This window comes from Monodon monoceros, unplaced genomic scaffold, assembly GCF_005190385.1.
Source record: "Monodon monoceros isolate NGI ecotype Baffin Bay Population unplaced genomic scaffold, NGI_Narwhal_1 Super_Scaffold_9, whole genome shotgun sequence".
NCBI lineage: Eukaryota > Metazoa > Chordata > Mammalia > Artiodactyla > Monodontidae > Monodon > Monodon monoceros.
In genome coordinates, this window is record NW_021703786.1 from 20,306,682 (window position 1) to 20,326,297 (window position 19,616).

Sequence of the window (19,616 nt, forward strand, 5' to 3'; positions counted from 1 at the left end):
TGGCTCTGAATGTGGAGGGAGAAGGAGCGGCGGCTGGCTCCTTACCTTCTAGAAGCTCCATGAAGATGTTGACCCAAGGACCTTCCTTCACAGCTCCATACAAAGGGACGATTCTGGGTGAGGTCAATCCCGCACATGCCATCAATTCCTCAGCCCGAAACACTTCAACTCGCACCTGGAAGGGCCCAGAGGTGGGTGTGAATCAGGGTGACGGACCAGGGCTGGTTCCCTGGCATCCTGTCAGGACCCTTGAAGCTCCCTGCACAGAGGCCGCTTATGTTCCCGGTGACGATTCTGAGGCCAGGCAGGGGCCCTAGTGGGCCTACTGGACCCTTAGAGACTAAACTGTGCCCCCTGGGGGTCGGGGTCAATGCCTAGCACTTGATTAAAGTTCTTCAGTGCTGATGCCTACGGAAATACAGTCACAAAAACTACAATCCTTATCCAGGCCCCTGGCATGCTGCCCACCCTCAGAGATCTGCCAAACACAGAACTTTCTTTTCCCCAGCCCAAATGTCTGGACAGTTTCTAGGTCATGACATTTTCTGTATCAACATCCACTTCTACTCTTAAGATGCTGGGCTTCTGTAGCCAGAGTTGATGCGGCCAAGACTCTGCCTCTGTCAGTGCCCCTGGATCCTCAGCATCCTTCTGAGCACTTATTATTTGCTCACAATTATTTGCCTTTTCCCCTGAGGGCTAAAATGTCCATGTAGATGGGGCAGTGCTTGTTTACTCTGTTTGCAGCTGTTTCCCCAGGATCTGGGCATAGGAGAGGATTCTCCTATGGGGAGGGGTTTGGCCAAGGCCCCTCTTACAGGGGACTGGCAGGCCAGGGACCACCCACTTCTTTCTGCAGGGACCAGCATGACACGGAGGGAAGAAATAGGCCTTGGATACAAACATCCTGGGCTGACACCCTGGCTTGGCCATTTCCAAAGGTAGATCACTTCCCCCAAGCTATGTGCCTCCACATGTGAACGGTGGGGACAGTGGCATCTGCTCCAGGGTCGAGTGGGGGTCTGGAGGGGTGATAACCAGCACCAGGCCTGGCAACTAGTGGGTGCTCAGGAAATGCCAGTTCCCCGCCTCCTCCCTCCAGCTCAAATAAGAGCAGCTTACTAAATGCTTACACTTGCTAACAGAGACTTGTCCTTTCCGGCTGCAGCTGGTTCTCATGTTAGCCCTGAGAAACGCCACCAGGGGGCACGAGTGGTAACAAAACCAGCCTGGAAGCCGTCAGTCAGGGCCCGGCAGTTTTCTTCCGAGACCTGCGGACTTGTGCAGCTTTTGGACTTTAGCCTATCAGTGGAAAATGTCCCTCTTCTGGTTACTTGCAGAATATCTGGTTTGGTTAATCAACTCACATGAACTTTGACTCCCTGTCAGTGTTTCCAGCTCTGAACCTGAGTTGGAACTAATTCGCCAACCGGACTTGTATTAACAAACGTCTTTAACCCTACTGTTCCCAAGCTGTGGGGTGAAGCGCCCTGGGGCACCGCAGAGAACTTGGAAGGGGGCTACAGGGTATTTTGCATTTGAGGGAAACAGCAACGATTGACATCTGGGGACACCACACAAACTACTAGCGTGAGACAGTTCAGTTTCAATGATCGAACTGCATTCTTTTGATGATATACCTTTATGAAGCTAGGTTTTTGGAGGTTGTTGTGACAGAAAGGTACTTCAGGGGGATAATGTGGAGCAGGAAATGAAAGTGACGGTGTCCAATGATTTCTGAGTTGGAGAAGTTGTGCCTGCCCAACAAGGCATGCATCCCATTAGTAAATAACGCTTGTTTAAGAGCAAAATTTATCTCGCAGTTTATGTGTGTTGTTATTCAAATGGCTACTAGGTTATTAGGATAAAGACTTATTATTTGACCCAATTATTTAATAAATGGAACTGGTCAGTACTTGTTTTGGCCTGGAGCACCTTGAAAAAATGACTGAGACATTAAGGGTTGTGAACCAAGAAAGTCTGGGAGCCTCGGCTTTAACTTTGAAGAAATCCATAAGTCCTCTGGAGTGTCCCAGGAATATTAAAACCCTGCCCAACCACCCAGATCAGAGGGGGTTGGAAGGGACACTTCAAAACACAAGGTGCGTTAGAAGTCTGGGCCAGCCCCAGGGAGAGCAGGCTGAAAGGACGGTCCCAAGGGAGAAAGGACGGCCTCCTGGTCCAGGCCAGCTGCCCGTCCGGCCACCTCTCCTCCCTGGACTTCAGTGTCTGCATCTGTCAAGTGAGGGCTGGACTCTGATGAGGATGTTAATTAATGAGGACTAATATTTAATGCCCACTTAACACGTGCCAGGTACTGTGCTCAGCACTTCATAAGCATTAGTCGTTTACATCTTACGATAGCCTAGGAGGTGATATCATCTCATTTTACAGACAAGGAAGCTGAAGACTGGACCAGTAATCTGCTCAAGGTCACTGGATATAAAGTAGCAAAGCTGGGATTTTGGTGGGGGAAGCCTGACTCCAGAGCTCCCAGCTACCCCACCTCGCTGAAGGCCCTTCCAGCTCTATTAGCTTTTACATCTGGGACGTTTTTACCTACGTTCAGGCACGCGCCTACCCAGGTGGAAACATGGTCAGCAATCACCTAACTGCCAAATCCACAAGTCCCTTCCCTCTGCTTAACTGCCTGCATGCTTTACACTGCAGATCGCTTTTTCCTTCTTGAAACTTTCCCTCTTGTTTTCTTTAGTATTCGTATCCATTTTATTTCATCGGTAAGAAAGGGAGTAACGGCAACTCTAATAAGTTCTTTTAAAGGTCCCAGGAACATAAATATGTGAAGGTGACTCACACAGTATTGGGCACATAGCTTTCCGCCTTATTTCATCATCACCATCGAGATATTCTCCCCTCGGTCCTTGTTCTGATTTCCTTCTCAACACTTGTCCCGGCTGACTTCACCATGTCCCCGGCTGATGGCTGCTTCTACCACCTTTACACCATGTAACTGTCCACCCCCCATTACAATCTGAGCTCCTTCAGGTCAGGCGTGTGGATTCCACACCTCTGTCTCCCTGGCACAGCGTCTGGCACAGAACAGGTGCTTGGTAACAACAGCTGGCTGGACTTGGCCAAGGCCACACTACCCCAGATCAGGGCAGAGGCAAAAGGAGGCTCCCAGAACTCCATGCTCGAGCCAGATGTTCTCAAAGGCACAGTTCTTAACCCTCTTTGAGCCACAGACCCCTTTGAAAATCTAATAAATAAAAAATGTGTGTGTGTCCACACTTGCCACACACATACACACTTTAGAATAAAGTTCCAGGAATTCATGGATCTTATGACTTCATCCACTGACTAGGTTAAGAACTTACACACTGGCTGTTAAAAAGCACTGGACAGGGCTTCCCTGGTGGCGCAGTGGTTGAGAGTCTGCCTGCCGATGCAGGGGACGTGGGTTCGTGCCCCGGTCCCGGAGGATCCCACATGCTGCGAAGCGGCTGGGCCCGTGAGCCATGGCCGCTGAGCCTGCACATCCGGAGCCTGTGCTCCGCAACGGGAGAGGCCACAACGGTGAGAGGCCCGCGTACCACAAAAAAAAACAACAAAAAAAACCCAACAAAGCACTGGACAGATGTATATATATGTACCAATAAGGAAATCTATCCATGATACACTATTACATGAAAAAACATGGTACAGAACAACAAATGAGTGCAATCTCATTTCAATAAAAGAAACAACTACATGTTTATATATGCGTAACAAGTCTAAAAAAGATTTATGTCAAAGGCTGGTTACCTCAGAAGGGGACTGGGCAACAGAGGGACTTTTGCTTTTTGGTTATCATTCTTTTACAATGAGCCTCAATTAATTTGAAATTAAAAGTAAGCTCAAACAAAACCCTAACCCCACCCCCACCCCCAAACCCTACATTAAGCCCTGGACTTGTGACCAATCAACATCTGACCTGGGGCCATGAATGTTCTAGAAGGAGGGCCAATGGGGTGCTGATGTCACCACATGATACTCCACATCCTGGATCCTCCCTAGGGAGCGTCAGAGGGTGTGCAGACTTGCTCTGACCCCCCTGTGCGGCTTGACCTCTGATCCTTGGTCCCCACCCTCCACCCCTACCCCCTAGCAGGGAACTGTTTCTGAGATCTTCCAGCTGAAATCGCTAAAGGACACTACTGCCTCCCCTACCCCGCTGCTCTGGAGAGAAAGGAGGGGTGGTCTGCCCGACCAAAGGCAGCTGTGTGAGCTGCCAAAAGCCAGCCCCCCTAAGGTCCTGGATGGGGGAGGTGGAGTTCTGAGAAGGGCTGGCTCTGGTGGGCTGGGGCAGCAGCTCTGGGGCTGGCAAGTCCGTGCCTTGTGCTTGGAGCTTGTCCGACTGCCTTGGGGAGGTGAGAAATGGAGTCTCTGTCCTCTTCTACTATATTAGGCTTGTTTACCTTGTTGCCTGGGACTCTGAGAACCTCAGCAGGGGAACAGCTGAGGAGCCTGGTGACTAAGCTCCCCAGCATGGGCGCTCATCTCCAGGACACTTCACACTCTCTTGCCCTCCTCCCACCCACCTCTCAGGAGGAACAGCTGAGCCTTCTCCGGTGGCCTGGGGAGGGGACTGCAGCTGAGAAGGTCAGGCACGTGGCCTTGGCATCCCAGCGAAAGATGATGACCCGTGCTGGCAAGAACTAAGCACGTGTTTTGGCCGGTGGGGGTGGGCAGGGGTGGAGCTGGCTTATTTGACACAGTAGGTCTGAAGCTTGGGGTAATACCTACGGATAGTCCCCTCTCTCATCCCATCACCCTGAGGCCCAAACTTTAGAACTCTAACACCTGGTCACACACAAGCCAGGGAAGCCAGGTTTACTCACAACACAATCTGTACCATCGCCCCTTAAAGTCACAGGCACCCAAGACAGTGGCGGCAGCAGTGTCTACTCTGCGTGGGGCCTGAGTGGGATGGACCTGCCTGGGCTGGCTGTTTGGTCCCTTTCCTTTTGGGGATCAGAGTGTCCTTGACAAAAGCCATTTGAAAGCAAGGTCCATCTTTGAATTAGCTTATTTCACGCTGCCCAAGGGCCAAGGAAATGGCCCATGGAAATGTTTCTGATTTCCACCTTAGGAAGTCCTTGGTGCTAGCCCTCAGGCAGAGTTGGGGTCAAGGACAAGGTGGCTTCCAGTCAAGGTGAGAGGAGAGGAGGAGAAATGGTATCTGAAGGAGAGCACGACTGACACCCTCAAGGACTGCTAGGCCTGGGCAGTGTGATCTGACAGAAGGAGGCCTCAGTTCCAGGCCCAGCTGTGCAGCTGTGGGCAAGGTGCAGACCCTCTCTGGTCTCCAGTTCTAACATCAGTGAGACGAGGGAGTGGGAGAGGTGATTCAGGCCTCTGCCTCTAATCAAAATCCTAGAAGCATGAGTCTTCCTCCCCTGTCCCTTCCCGAAGAGAGGTTCAAAGCCAAACTCTACAGTCAGACAAGCCTGGGGCTTCTTGCTAAGTCTCGTTTCCTCATGTCCATCTCGCAGGACCTAGTACCTCCAGCCGACAGGAGGCAGAGCCCAAACTCAAGTCAGATCTGACTCCCAAGGTGCACGGCCTCCGTCGGGAAGCACCTGTTAGGTGGAGGCTACGCTCTTGCTATTACCTTCTGGTCCACTATATAGTCAGGGGTTTCAGCTCAACATGAATTTCATGACAATCCAACCATCTTCCAGGTTTTGATGTGCTCTAGGGGCCTGGTATCAGGAGTGGCCCAGGCTGCGTGCACACTCTCATGCTCCCTCACATACAGGAGCACCAAGTGTGGCACCCAGGCGGGGACACGTGACCTGGACTGTCCCCTTCCAGCTCCAGTTGACCCAGGGCAGCCAGGATAGCCAGACGCCGTTAACGAGTCAGACCCATGGCCTCCCTGTGCTAACCCTGAAAGGAAGCAGAGGGAACGCGACAGGCCCCCTGTCCGCCTTCCCTCCTCAGCCCCGGAGCCCGGCATACCTTTTTGACGGCACACTGGAAGCCGGTTTGCTTGTCCTCCATCCTGTGGACCTCTCCGAAGGAGCCTCTGCCCAGGCAGGGCTGGCGCGTGGCCCAGTGGATGTCCTCTCGGTACTCATAATCCACCGGCTTGAGTTTCTGGGGTTGGCGGGAGACAGAGGCCGGTTTCAGTGGCCAGGGCAGTGGAGGGACGAAGGGTTACAGTGAGGAAGGCTCTCCAACTGGTGGCCCTTGCCAGGCTGCTGGGCTGAGCCCTCACATCCAAGAACACCAGCAGGTCTGAGGCAGGGCTCGGGGTCGGGGTGTGGGGACGGACCCAGAGAGGGGGTTGCAGGAGTCAGGCGAAGGCAAGGGAGAGCTTCACGGGCTGAGGCAAGCCGACCCTTGAGAAGAAGAAACCTCCTCCCCAGACTTGTGATTGTGGGACAGAAACGGAATTGTCAACCGCCTTGACCATGAGAAAAAGTGCCTCAGGAGCTAAGTGGTAGAGGAAAGGGAAGGACAGTGAAGAGGGGCAGGGGACAAGGGACAGTGTGTCAGAGATGGACGGGATAACACCCAGAAATCTAAGTTTGGGAAAATCACATAACATTACACAGTGACCCAGGAAGAGAACTAGAGGAAAAGGGGAAGGGAAGGGGGGTAGTGAAGGTGGACGGCCCTGGAGGTGGAGGCGGTGGTAGGTGTACGTGTGTTTGGGGACTACTCGCCTCAATAAGCAGGACCCCCTCACTGTCCTCGGTTTCAGGGCTGGGCTCCCGAGGCTTGGAGCCCCCCACCAACCAGGTCTTGGCCAGGCTGGCCAGGCTGCGGGCCTGGCCGGAGCTCACGCTGCCTTGCAGAGCGTGCACGAGGTACTCCTCCATGGACAGCTTGTCACTCGAGCCATGAGACGGGCAGCTGGGCTTCACATGTGGGCCAGGCAGGGGCTTCTGGCCGTCTACACAGGCCAGTCTGCCCAGGGGAGGGCCGGGCAGGGGCTGCTGGCTGTCTACACAGTTTGCCAGTTTGCCTAGGAAGAAGGACTCTAAGGGGTGAGGTTTCCAGGGCTGGAGAGGGTGGAACGGGAAGGGGTGGGGCCGTCTGCTGTAGGGGAAGGGGTGAGAGGGCTGGGGCAGGGGGCCTACGTCCTGGGGGTGGTGGAGTTTCCACACGTGGTTTAGGCACTGCAGGGGGCTGATCAGTTTGTGGAGTTCCGGTCGAGGCAGTGCTGGCCGCAGGCCCTCCCCGAGTCTCTTAAACCAGAGATGGCCAAGGCCTGGCTCCTTCAGAGGCTTGGAGAACTGGGGGGTGTTTCTAACATACGGGGTGCCTAGCGGAGACTCATCCTCCTGCGGGGGAAACACAGCTGTTAGGACATGGGGCTGGGGCCAAGGCACAGGTGCTGTTCCGAAGGCCCATGAGCCCAGGGGGCGCCCGGCACAGGGGTCTGGGCGTAGGGGCGGGTCTCACCTGCACCGGGACCGTGCAGCTCTCCTGCTCAGGGGTTCTGGGGAGGGGTCTGGCCAGGGCCACTCCTGCCTGAGCCAGGGACTTGGAGCTCTTCTTCTTGCGTTTCCTCCGGGCTTTGCTGCGACGCTTCCCCTTCCAACACACGCGGGCCATTTTGCCCTCGGTCGAGTGGGCCACATTGTTGGGGATTTGATCAAGACTCTCGGACTGGCTGTCAGCAAGGGGACACAGACACGCATTCTGAGTGTGAGGGGGCAGGGAGACAGAACGGCTCAGGTAGCTGCGGCTGGAGTCATACAGACCCGAGGTCAAATCCCAGCTTGGTCAGGACTTGTGTGAACGTGGGAAAGTTTCTAAGCCCCCAAAGACCTTTAGGCTCCTCATTGATAAAATGGAGGTGGCGTTTCCTGCTGGGCAGGGCGAAGATGGGGTTTAAATGAAATAGCTCATTTAAAAAGCCTGCCTCGGTGTCAGGCCCCACGGCAAGCTTCCGATCAACAGTGGTTGTTACTAAAGTGAGGGTGCACACCGCTCTTCCGGGTGGAGGGGGAGACATGGTTCTCTCCCTGCTCTCCAAGGGGGGCTTGCCCTTGAGAGGTCCCGGAAGCGGGGCATGTGGCTCAGAGGGCCACAGCCCATGGCAGGCATTCTCGGCTCTGAGTTGGCTTCTGTTGCCTCCAAAGCAGGGACAGCTGAGGTTGGTCACTTTCCCGCTAGCAGTTCCCAAATTCCAACGATAAAGAAGTCCACCTGGTGGTAGGGGAGGAACTGTTTCCAGGTTCAACCTCCAGCTGCCAAAAATCTTCTTTGGGGCTGGGGAGGCTGGGAACAGGCCGAGCCTCACTTGGCCTCCTTTCTACAGGGCCACCGAGCTGCAAGTCTGTCCCTGCCTGTTTCCAAGCCCTCATCCCTCCTTGGGTGTGTCTCACAGAAGGAAAGACACAGCAGGTTTCTCCCCGAGTTAGAGCGGCTTCTCTGGGCCTGCACTCGTGGTCACGCACCAGCGGCAAAGTGCCTCCTGTTCCCAGCATCCTCCCTACTGATGGGAACCGAAAGGGAGCAGCAAGGACTCCGAGGAGGAGAATAAAAATAAAACGTCAAGCTGATGTGACCCTGATGTGACCCAGAGGCAGCCACCCCCACGCTGGGAAAAGCTTTTGAAAAGCTTATTTGGCTGCAAGAGCAGCTCAGTGAGGAAGCCTGGGGTGGTTCCAAGAGCCGAACCACAGGTGCTGAAGGAAGGAGCCAGGGGTCACTTGCGAGCGGCCTGAGCAAGCGGCTGGGGTGGGGACGCCCCCGCGGCAGCTCCCTGCCACCCCACTCAAGCTGACCTTACCTGTACTGTTTCGAGCCAGCGATGAAGATCCGTTCTGAGAAGGTGGGGCTGAACTCTTGGCTATTCTCACCTTTTAAGTAAAGGCAAAGGGGTTGGATGAGCAGAAAGGAGAGAGAAAGAACAGGGGAGAGGCACTTAGGGGAGAGGCACTTTGCAGATACCCTCCCGGCCACTCCTCCTTCCCAGACCCCTTCTGCCTGGCGGCTCACCTCCTCTCACTGGCAGCCTCACCCCTCCCTCCCAGCCTGAGGGTCAAGGCACAGGGCGTGCCTACAATATGGGATCACAGGGTGCGCACCTCACTTCACGTACTGTGAGGTGTGAGATGATCTATATAAAACACTCAACTCAGTGCCTGGCACACGGTAACAGCTCAACAAATATACACTATTACATATAACGCGTGTGCGCGCGCACGTGTGCAGTACTACCATTACTATGTCACTCACTCCACTTTAATTTTTATTCTCATCTCTCGTCAAAGGCCAGCCAGAAGGAAGCGGAAGATGAGGGGAAGGATGTGTGTATGTGAGAAAATACCATTATGAGCTGTAGGTCTCGCCAGGCTCCACCCCAGGAAACCTCCTGGGGTGGAGGGTAGGTGTCGGGTAGAGAGGGGATTCCTGGCCCTCCCCACGCCCCTGGGAGTTTCTCAGGCTCCGGTGGCAGCCACTGCTCCAAGCCATCTTGAGGTATTGTGAGTAGAAGCAGAAAGGATCAGCCCATGATGCCCCGCAGACCCTGCATCAGCCTTGCAGGCCCGAGGGCAGGCGTTCATTCTTTGCGGTGGGGGGGGGGGGGGGGGGGGGGGGGCGGCAAGCACCTGCGTGGAAGGAGGTGAAGGGCCCAGGGCCCAGAGGGGCTTTCCGAGACACCTGGCCTTTCCTGCCTGGGCCTCTCCAGAGATGCTCAGGCTGCCCAAGGTCCCAGCAGAAGGCCTGCCTGATGGCCCTGCAGAGAGGGCCCAGGACCTTGGAGCCCAAGCATTCCTGTCTCCCAGCTCCCTTCCCCTGCTCTGGTCATGAGCAAGGCCTCTGTCTGCCACTTCTCCCTTCTTGTGCTTCACTCCCCAGCACTGTTCGAGCTCCCACTTCACACTGATCCTTGGCTTAATTCCCAGGTGTGTCTTGCAAGTCTTCTATGGTGGTCACCTTGACTTCCCTCTTCCACAGGGGGACCCTAAGTCCAGCCCCATCGGTGCCCAACCACCCTTGCACAAGCGCTGCACCCACCTGCAGGCTCCCCACCTGCCCTCTCTGCCAACACTCCCAGCCCAGGGCTCCTTACATTCGGCCTGGGCGATGATGGAGATGGCAGCCGGCCCGCCCTCGGAGCCTTCCTTGGCTGTGCCTTTGGTAATCACGTCGTTCAGGATCTCCCACTTCCCGCAGAACATGGGGCTCTTCTCCACGGCCTCGAGCTTGTGGATGGAGCTCTGCTTCGTCTCCGTTGCCTGTGTCTTCTCCTTGGCTTTGGCGAACTCCTTCTGCTGCCCGACCGCGGAGCCGGGGGCACCTGGGCAGGCCATTTCCATCACTGCCATCTCCCAGGCTCACGCTCACCCTGTGAGAGACCACACACAGAGCAGGTCACCCCCAGACCCCGAGGCGCCCAGGTGTCAGGCTTGGGTGGGAGGAGAAAAGCAGGGGGCAAAGGGTCTCTACTTCCTCATGCCACACATAGCTATCCTCCAAATGTTCCAAATGGCAACCTCACCATTGTTCCACGTGGGGTGAGCCCCCCAGCCCTACTGGCCCCTCCACCATAAATGGCCCCTCTCTCCACCCTACAAGGGGAACTCCAGCCCGCCTCCTCCAGGAGAGACGTGGACCAACATCTGGGTTGGTTCTTTCTTGCCTTTATAAATAATGGCTGAATCTTTTTCTGTTGTTTGTTTTGTGGTGAACTTTGCTTCCCCAGAACAGGGTGGTGGATCCTATACTCCAAAACCATCAGTCACATCACTGATTCCGCAGAAGCCTTGCTTCGTAGAGGACATGCCTGCACCATCCATGATGGCTTTTCTCCAAGTGGAGAGAACCAAGGTTTTGTTTTGTTCCCTAGCTAGAGGTAGATACATGTATGTATATGTGTGTGTGCACATGTGTGTGTACATAGGCATCCAGATGTGTGTGTGTGTATATATATATATATAGATAGATTTGTGTGTATATTTATATAAACATTACATACATACACATAAATGAAATCTTGTAAATTGAAAAACGAGCATGCAAATGGCAATACCAGCACTTGGCTCCTTTCACGAGATGCATCTGTTTGTGGCTCTCCAGAAGGAACTGACATGCTTCCTTCTGTAATGTCCAAACTCATTTGCTGAAAATCTCTCCTAAGTATCAGTTTTCTTTCAGGCAACATTAGTAGTGGAATTTACATTAGAGCCCTGGACACCAACCGACACCTCTAGAAATATGAGGACAAAGTGCAAGACGTCACCTCTCTCTGGGCTCCATCTCTACCAGCTCTGCGTTCCCATAAAGCCAGAAGGAAGAGAGAGCCCACTGTTGTGACAATCTGTGCAAGGAGCACGTGGGCTAGAGTTGTCATGAAAGAGAATGGCACCGCCCTGAGGTTGTTACCATTTGGAAGCCTTTTTAAAGACTGGGGCTGTGGACTCCCAAGGGCAGGGCCCTTCTGGGTCATGACTTGCTTGAGACAAAGCCTGAGAAGGCATCAACTGCAGACAGGCCTTTAATAAGTGCTCTCTGATGGCAGCCTGGTCCTAAGGCTGTTACTAACAGATGCGGTCTTCCCTGCGGTAGCTCCATTCATCCCGGATCACTCCTCCATCTGCTCTTGCACGAGAAAGGCAGACCGTGGGAAGCCGACCCTCCAGCACCTCTGACCTTCTGCCGGATCAGGCTGGAAGCTTACAAGAGACAGTGGGATGCTGGGAAACACTAGGCTGAAACCTCCTTCCTACTGCATCTGCCTCACCACAGTGGCTACGAAAGGCTGAGTCAGCTTGACTGGGGTGTGGGTGTGGGGGGTGCCTTCAAGGGCCTTCTAGCTTTGAACTCAGCAGCTCCAGCTTTCAGCCTGGATGCCTGGGTGTGGTCCTGCAGGCCGGATGCTCAGGAGGCTGAATGGGTGGCCTCATTGTTTCTTGATGACCTTAAGAAGTCTAAGGGGTGTTCTGATTTCAATTAGGTGAAAGCCCTCCAAGGCAGGCTGTTTTACTTGTAACCATACTGTCATCCCACCCCACACCTCCACAGCCCCTTCCATCTCCAAAAAGGACTTGATCCAGGACCTAGAGTAGGGCCCACCTCTCTCAGCCTCTTTATAAGGGAAATGAGATCTTAAAAACAGACCCCAAGACCTTCAAACCTAATAATAGTATTAGAAGTGTGCCTATAGGGACATTGCTTTAATCTCATTAAAAAATTTTTTTTTGTTTATTTGGCTGCACTGGGTCTTAGTTGCAGCATGCGGGCTCCTTATTTGTGGCATGCATGTGGGATCTAGTTCCCTGACCCTGCATTGAGAGCATGGAGACTTAACCGCTGGACCACCAGGGAAGTCCCTCTCCTCACTTTTACTTGAAGAGTCGCAGGCTTAATTAGGCGGAGACTTGCCCCAGATCACCCAGCCTGTGTGGGGCAGTGCGGGGCCAGGCCTAGTGGGCTGTGCTACCCACTCCCCAGTCCCCTGGGCTGCAGGCAAACACAAGGAGGAAAGTCGTGGTCCTCCCTGGGCAGAAGGCTTCTGAGGGTCAGAGGTGGTGTTGCCGGTGTAGAGCAGAGTGGGGCATAGATGAAACAGCTGGTGCTGGCTGCATGACGGAATCAAGGGGTGATGCTGAGCATCGGGGATGAAGACAGAGTTTCATCTGACGGTGAGAGAAATGAGGCCAGCAGTCAATCTTGCTCCGAGGGCAAGATCTTAAACCCAACATCTTAAACCCAGATGTTTAGAGGTCTATAGAGCTGCACTCAGGCTCAAGTGGCCTGTCCTGCCTGACACGGCTCATCCTGAGCTGGAGCTCCTCCAGACAGGCTGTGGGGCACCCCCTCCCCCAGAAGCTGCCCTTTCACCTTGGTGGCTAGGTAGGCTCCTGATCCTCCTTCCAGGAGCACTCCAGGCTCCCTTGTCCCAGAGAAGCCGAGGCTGAGGCAGCTGAGCTTGGGGCCTCCTCCTCTGTAGTTCCCTGATGACTCATTCGGCAGCCTAGCAGGCAGAGAGAGGAACAAGGCGGCCTGAGAAGCTAACCCAGCAGCTGGCAGCTGAATCTGTGAAGGGCACGGGGAAAACAGGCTGACCCTCACCTCCCAGGGGCACGAAATCTCGGCCCGGGAGCTGTACAGCTTCTCCTGTGTCTGGCCTTCCTGTGCCACATGACCATGACTCAGACCCTCACCGACAGTCTCCAAGTTCAAGAGGCTATTTTCAGGACACTTTGGCCTGACAGCAGCTCTCCGACACATACACACGCTTGCTTCCTCACTCTTCCCCACTTCTACATGGGTTCTGATCTACAAAAAATGGGGTTCTGCACTAAGCCTGGGGCTGCTGATTGGGTGGCCTGCCCAGCTCTGGGCTTCGGTCCCTGGCTCGTTGCCCCAGCCCAGAGCCCCGCAGCTTTGCCCCTTCTCTCTCACTCCTGCAGCTTGTGGGAAGTGAGGACTAAGTGGGAGCCCGTTGTGTCTCTGCCTTTGAAGGCAAGTCAAAATCCTGATCCATTACTCAGCTGGACTCTCTCCACAGCTCCACTCAGGCCCCAGATGCATTCTTCCCTCTGCTCTCTGTATCGGAGCTGAGGACATGAGCAGTGACAATAGCCACACCCTCTCAGCTCACCCACAAGGCTATGAAAACATAAGGGGAAAGGAAAGGGGCAGAACTCATTCAGTATTCTTTCAGGGCCTGATCCACATACACTGCCTATTCTCTCTTCTGTGGTGCCTCCATGACCCCCTGGAGGGATCCAGGGGTAGGAATGAGCGGGATGGTACCAGATTAACCCTTGGGCATATCTGTGTGACACGCCTGCATGTCACAAGGCTCCTGGGCTCAAGCTCAACTCCCTCACCAGCTAGTAAAGATCTTCAGTCCAAGTTGAGGTGTTCTTAATGTGGGTTCAAGGAGGTCTGGGAGCCCTAGAAACTATTTTTGTCTTTTTCCAGGGAAGAGGTCCATAGCTTTCATCACATCCTCCAAGGGTCTGACATTCCTCAGAAAGTTGCTCTAGTCTCCCCAGAAGATCAAGGCCAGGGCAAAATGCTTGCTCTGGCTCCACATTTTTATGCCGAGGTAAAGCTCACTAATGTAGTGCCTTCCTACCTGAGTGCAAGTTAGAATAACCACCTCAGATGCACTCGCCCCAGGTCTACTGAATCAGCCACTGGGCATTAGGCCCAGGATCTGTGCTTTTGACAAGTTCTCTGGATGATTCCCATGCCCAGAGGCCAGGGACTGCCATCTGACCCCTGCTGTATACTGTAAGACTGCACTGTCCAATATGGCAGCCACTAGCCACATGGCTATTTACATTTAAATCAATTCATTTAAAATAAAATTTAAAAATCAGTTCCTCAGTTACACTAGCTACCGTATATGACAGTGCACACAGAGAACATTTCCATCACTGCAGAGAGTTCTATTAGACAGTTCTTGTCTGAGGCTATGATAGCAATGCTTTCTCTGACAGCAAAATTTCTGTTCCTAGGATTCTGGGAGAGGAATGGGGTTTAGACTAAATGAGTGCTTGATTAACTGGAAGGTATGAGAATAATGTTTAAAATTTTGATGACAACCTTTCTAAAATGTATCATATTTCAGTTCCCTGTTTTAGTAAGGTCAGTAAAAACACTAGATTAGGAACCACGAGATATGAGGTCAAGCCTTGGAAGCTTTTTTTAAAAAGCAGCAGGACCATTTTTATTAAATGAAATCCACCTCAACCCCCACAATATAAAAGAGCAAGAAACGTGCAACTGCTACGTAATTCACATTAGAAACAGCTGCTCTGCTGAAGAAGGTGGGCAAGGGCCACACATACTCAGCTTCCCTTCATCCACCACAGACCTCCCCAGAATCCTAGGTCTCCAAGAAAAAGAGTCTTAAAACTAGTGGCCTAGGAAACCTTTTGAGGTTCCTTCTAGTTTCCCAAATGCCACTGATTTACTGATTTGTCAGGATTATTTGAGGGCTGGATGACTCCAATTCAGAATGATAATTGTCAATATTTACTAAGCACGGCCATTATTAATGTCAATTTCAGATGTGAAAACTGAGGCTTTAGAGAAGTTCAGTAGCCTGCCAGAACAGTCACACAGGGACAAGTTGCAGAAGTGGGGCTGAACGTGCACTGCTGCCTCCCCAGCCTTCATGCTAAACCTTGAGCAGGCCACTGAGTTTCTTCTCATAGCTTCTTCAGAGCTGTATTGAGGGCTGAAGGAGGTAGAGTACATGAAATGCCAATCACCTTGCCTGGCCAATAGAAGCTCATAAACGCCCTCATTGAGACAATGGGACTTCTTTGTTTCAGCATCATACAGCCAAGGTGTCAAGCCTTACCTAAGGCACTCAACACCTTCAGCCTTGATTCTCTGTATATCAAAGAGAAATATAGGGCCATCTTGAAAATGTCCACTGAGGGGCCAGGGCAGAACAGGGCAAATCCCTCTCATGATATTTCATCTGGAAATAAAAACTTGTCCTTCTCTGAATGCCCAGAGGGGACAAATAACAGAAGTAGAGGAACTCAACTTCCTTAATAAGATACTAGTTGAAAACCAATCTCATTCTCATGCTTCCTCTTTTAAGCCTTCAGCTTGCCTGGCTACTAGGCCACACTGGGCCAGCCTCTGCCTATCAAGAACAAGGGGTGTGCAGGAAGGGGAACCAAGGGCAAGTGCCGGGCAGAGTGATCTGGCCAGGCAAAACGGCTATCTGGCCAGGTGGACCCAGAGATCCCCATGTGTTCTCAGTCCCAGCTCCCTTTTCTGCCCTGCCTACCCTCCCCAAGCCCCTACCCTCAGCCTCTGTTCCAGCCACACTGCTCCTTTCACTTCCCTGAGCAGGGCAGCAACGGGTGAGCCTGATTCTTTTCCTCTGCTCATCCTGTTCCCTGTAAAGAGTGTCTTCTTCCTTTATTACTATCTGTCCAGATCTCACCTATCCTTTATAACCTATCTCCTCAATGAAACCTTTTCCGGTAGGCTCCTGCATTCACTCAACAGGTATTAAATGACAGTCTCCTAAGTGCCAGGGACTGTCATAGTCACTACCATTCATTAAACATCTTCTGTGTGTTGGGCATGTGCTAGGGGCTTTATCCATGTTATTGATGAACCTCACAGCAACGCTGCAAGGTTGGTAATATTTTTACAGATGAAGAAACTAAGGCTCTGAGAGGTAAACTGCCTGCAGAAACTAATAAGGCCCAATTTATACAACTAGAGAATCTAACATGGGGTTAGCGCTAAAGGCAGGACACTCCTGGCCCTTTCCCCTGGGACCCAAGGATCCTTAGTTCCTTTCTAGGATAAAAGTTGTTGGCAAAGGTACCTGGAACTTCGGGAACTGAGCAATATTACTACCCATGTGCATATTACTACCCCTATTTTACCCGCAGGATCTGCCCACTGTTGGTAATAATTTCTTAGCCTGAGTAGGCAGGAAGGACAAGAACTAAAAATGAGGGGTCTCATCAGTAAGGGCTGGATCACCAATAAATTGGTCAGACTTCTAGTGGAGTTACTCCAGTACATGTTCCTGGGATGTTACCAGTTTTCACTTGATTAGTTTTAACAAGTCATTTCATTTTCTTAATGCAATTAAAAAAAAAATCCACACAATACACAAACACAGCAACAAGAGTTCCGGGAAAGACGGTACTATCTTCAGGGAAAGAAGCACTGAAGGCTGTGCTTTGGCAAGCAGAAAAGTAAACCAGAGAAGAAATGGGATGCAAGAAACAATGGTAGGCATAGGAATCGATACGATATGTTGGTCAATTTAATTAACAATTGAATGTAAAAAAAATTAGTTTCACCCTGAGAAAACCATAATTCAAAAAGAGACATGTATAACAATGTTCACTGCAGCACTATTTACAATAGCCTAGACATGGAACCAACCTAAATGTCCATCGACAGAGGAATGCATAAAGAAGATGTGGCACATATATACAATGGAATATTACTCAGCCATAAAAAGGAACGAAATTGAGTTATTTGTAGTGAGGTGGATGGACCCAGAGTCTGTCACACAGAGTGAAGTTAGTCAGAAAGAGAAAAACAAATACCATATGCTAACGCATATATATGGAGTCTAAAAAAAAAAAAGAAAAATGGTACTGATGAACCTAGTTGCAGGGCAGGAATAAAGATGTAGACATAGAGAATGGACCTGAGGACAGGGCGTGGGAGGGGGAAGCTGGGGCGAAGTGAGAATAGCATCAACATATATACACTGCCGAATGTAAAATAGTTAGCTAGTGGGAAGCAGCCGCACAGCACAGGGAGATAAGTTTGGTGCTTTGCAATGACCTAGAGGGGTGGGATAGGGAGGATGGGAGGGAGGCTCAAGAGGGAGGGGATATGGGGACATATGTATGCATGTGGCTGATCCACTTTGGTGTAAAACAGAAACTAACACAGTATTGTGAAGCAATTATACTCCAATAAAGATCTATTAAAAAAAAAGAATTTAATCTACCTAAGCACATATGGTCTACATTTAAAAAAATTATTTTATAATGTAAAAGAGAAACAGAACTAACTTGCTCATTTTACCACTAAAATCAAAAACTACATTTGATAGCCATGAACATTTCGCCAAACAGAAAATGTCCAAGAACAGATAGATGAAACAAACAAATCAATGGAAAGTATTTCTCAAACAGACTAAAATTATATGTGATTAAATGAGGAAACTTTTAGATTGAACAATATGAAGTCATCATTTTTATAAGTCAAAAATAGTAAACAATCCAGTAGTTTCATATTTTTCTATCAAATATATAGGATGGTTTCTACATTATACAAGCCTTTGGGAAAATAGCAAAAATAAAGAAATTTAAAAATCTCAAAAAAAAATTAGTTTAGGGCTTCCCTGGTGGCGCAGTGGTTGAGAGTCCGCCTGCCGATGCAGGGGACACGGGTTCGTGCCCCGGTCCGGGAAGATCCCACATGCCGCGGAGCAGCTGGGCCCGTGAGCCATGGCCGCTGAGCCTGTGCATCCGGAGCCTGTGCTCCGCAACGGGAGAGGCCACAACAGTGCGAGGCCCGCGTACCACAAAAAAAAAAAATTAGTTTAAAGCACTTTAAAGCATTAAGTTTTCAAGTCAGACAATCAGGATTTTAAAAGATCCCTCTAGATGCTAACTAAAAGAGACCAAACAAAATTATACAGAAAGATTGAGAACAAAGGATGCAAAGCGATATGCCAGGCCAATACTAACCAAAAACATTTAATATTAATATCAGACCAAATACTTAAGACAAAAAGATATAACAATCACTTATATGCATGCAATAAGGAGCCTCTAAATCCAGAGGCTTTTGGCAGGTTGAGGCTTTCTGGATGAGTAAGGTCTTGCCTTTGGAGTGTCCTGTCACACTGCAGAGAACTGCAGGATCTTATAACACAGAATTCTTTGAACATGTATTGGTCTGCTGGGTATAGGGGCTTTGCTGAGCACTGGGTGTACACTGAGGAAGAAGATGCAGCAGCCCATTGAGGAGCTTACAGTCTACTGGGGAAAGAGACAAGTAGTCTCTTACCACACAGAGATGCAATGACAGCACAGACACATAGCAGATGCAGTGGGAACACATGGAGGGACAGCTAGCCCAGCCTGGTGGGGATCAGGAAAGGCTTCTTAAAGCAGGTGACACCTGGGCTGAGTCTCAAGGGGTGAGTGAGAAGTTCCCAAGAAAAAAGGAGAGGGTATTCCAAGTAGAGGGGATGGCAAAAGTTAAGGAACAGGGGTGAATCTATGTAGGAATCACAAACAGCTTGAAGTTGTTGGTGAGCAAAGCTTGTCGAGAGCTGCAGGAGATGAGGTTGCCTGTGGAGTTCAGGTACCAGATCATGGAATTCTGCTTGGTCCTGATACACCCCCAGGAGTGAAATTCTCAGAAGAGCGAGAGGCGTCTAATTCAGGGGCAGAGTTCCAGATGGAGGAACCTACAGCGTAAGGGCAGATGGTGGATGCTGGGCATTAAATGAAAATCCTGCCATTGGGACAGAACTCTCCACCACCTGCCCAGCCTGGGCTGATAAAATCACAAGTTACAGGCCTCTGGAAGGCTTGCTAATTTCCCCTTCGGCAGAGAAAGGGAGTGGGCACTGGGACCTAGAAACAGACATCGGAAGAAGAAGCACCCTGAGTGAAACGCAGCTGGAGGAATCTCAACACCTGCCTCCTCGCCAGCTTGAGGCCTGCTTCCCAGGAGAGCAAGTTCTGCATAAGCATTTCCCATTAAAGAGGATATGAAATGTGAATGTAATACATTAATCATTAAAATCTTACAGGTCAGTTATAAAAAAGAAACCTGTCACGCCCACAAAACTCAATCTCACTGCCAGTTCCATAGGTCAAACTGCCAGGTAGATGAAATGTATGGAATAAAATTTATGACCATCCCTAATTCCCACCACACATCAAGGTTAACCAGCTCTGTCTGTCATACAGAGTGAAGTAAGTCAGAAAGAGAAAAACAAATACCGTATGCTAACACATACATATGGAATCTAAAAAAAAAAAAAAAAAGGTTCTGAAGAACCTAGGGGCAGGACAGGAATAAAGACGCAGATGTAGAGAATGGACTTGAGGACACGGGGAGGGGGAAGGGTAAGCTGGGACGAAGTGAGAGAGTGGCATGGACATATA

At 51.1% G+C, this 19,616-nt stretch overlaps 1 protein-coding gene across 2 annotated transcripts in view; it reads right to left on the reverse strand.

Annotated features, from left to right (window-relative positions):
* MAP3K14 (mitogen-activated protein kinase kinase kinase 14) overlaps nucleotides 1-19,616 on the reverse strand; it is a 42,930-nt gene that overhangs the window by 9,503 nt on the left and 13,811 nt on the right. The window contains exons 2-8 of one of the 2 annotated variants that reach the window (XM_029212750.1): nucleotides 12,811-12,943; nucleotides 10,040-10,315; nucleotides 8,753-8,822; nucleotides 7,417-7,627; nucleotides 6,675-7,295; nucleotides 5,965-6,102; nucleotides 46-175 (exon numbers count right to left, since the gene is read on the reverse strand). In XM_029212750.1, the coding sequence (XP_029068583.1) occupies nucleotides 46-175; nucleotides 5,965-6,102; nucleotides 6,675-7,295; nucleotides 7,417-7,627; nucleotides 8,753-8,822; nucleotides 10,040-10,295 (1,426 nt within the window). In that variant the 5' untranslated portion in view covers nucleotides 10,296-10,315; nucleotides 12,811-12,943. The remainder of the gene's footprint in view (nucleotides 1-45; nucleotides 176-5,964; nucleotides 6,103-6,674; nucleotides 7,296-7,416; nucleotides 7,628-8,752; nucleotides 8,823-10,039; nucleotides 10,316-12,810; nucleotides 12,944-19,616) is intronic. The other variant, XM_029212749.1, reaches the window with a different exon arrangement.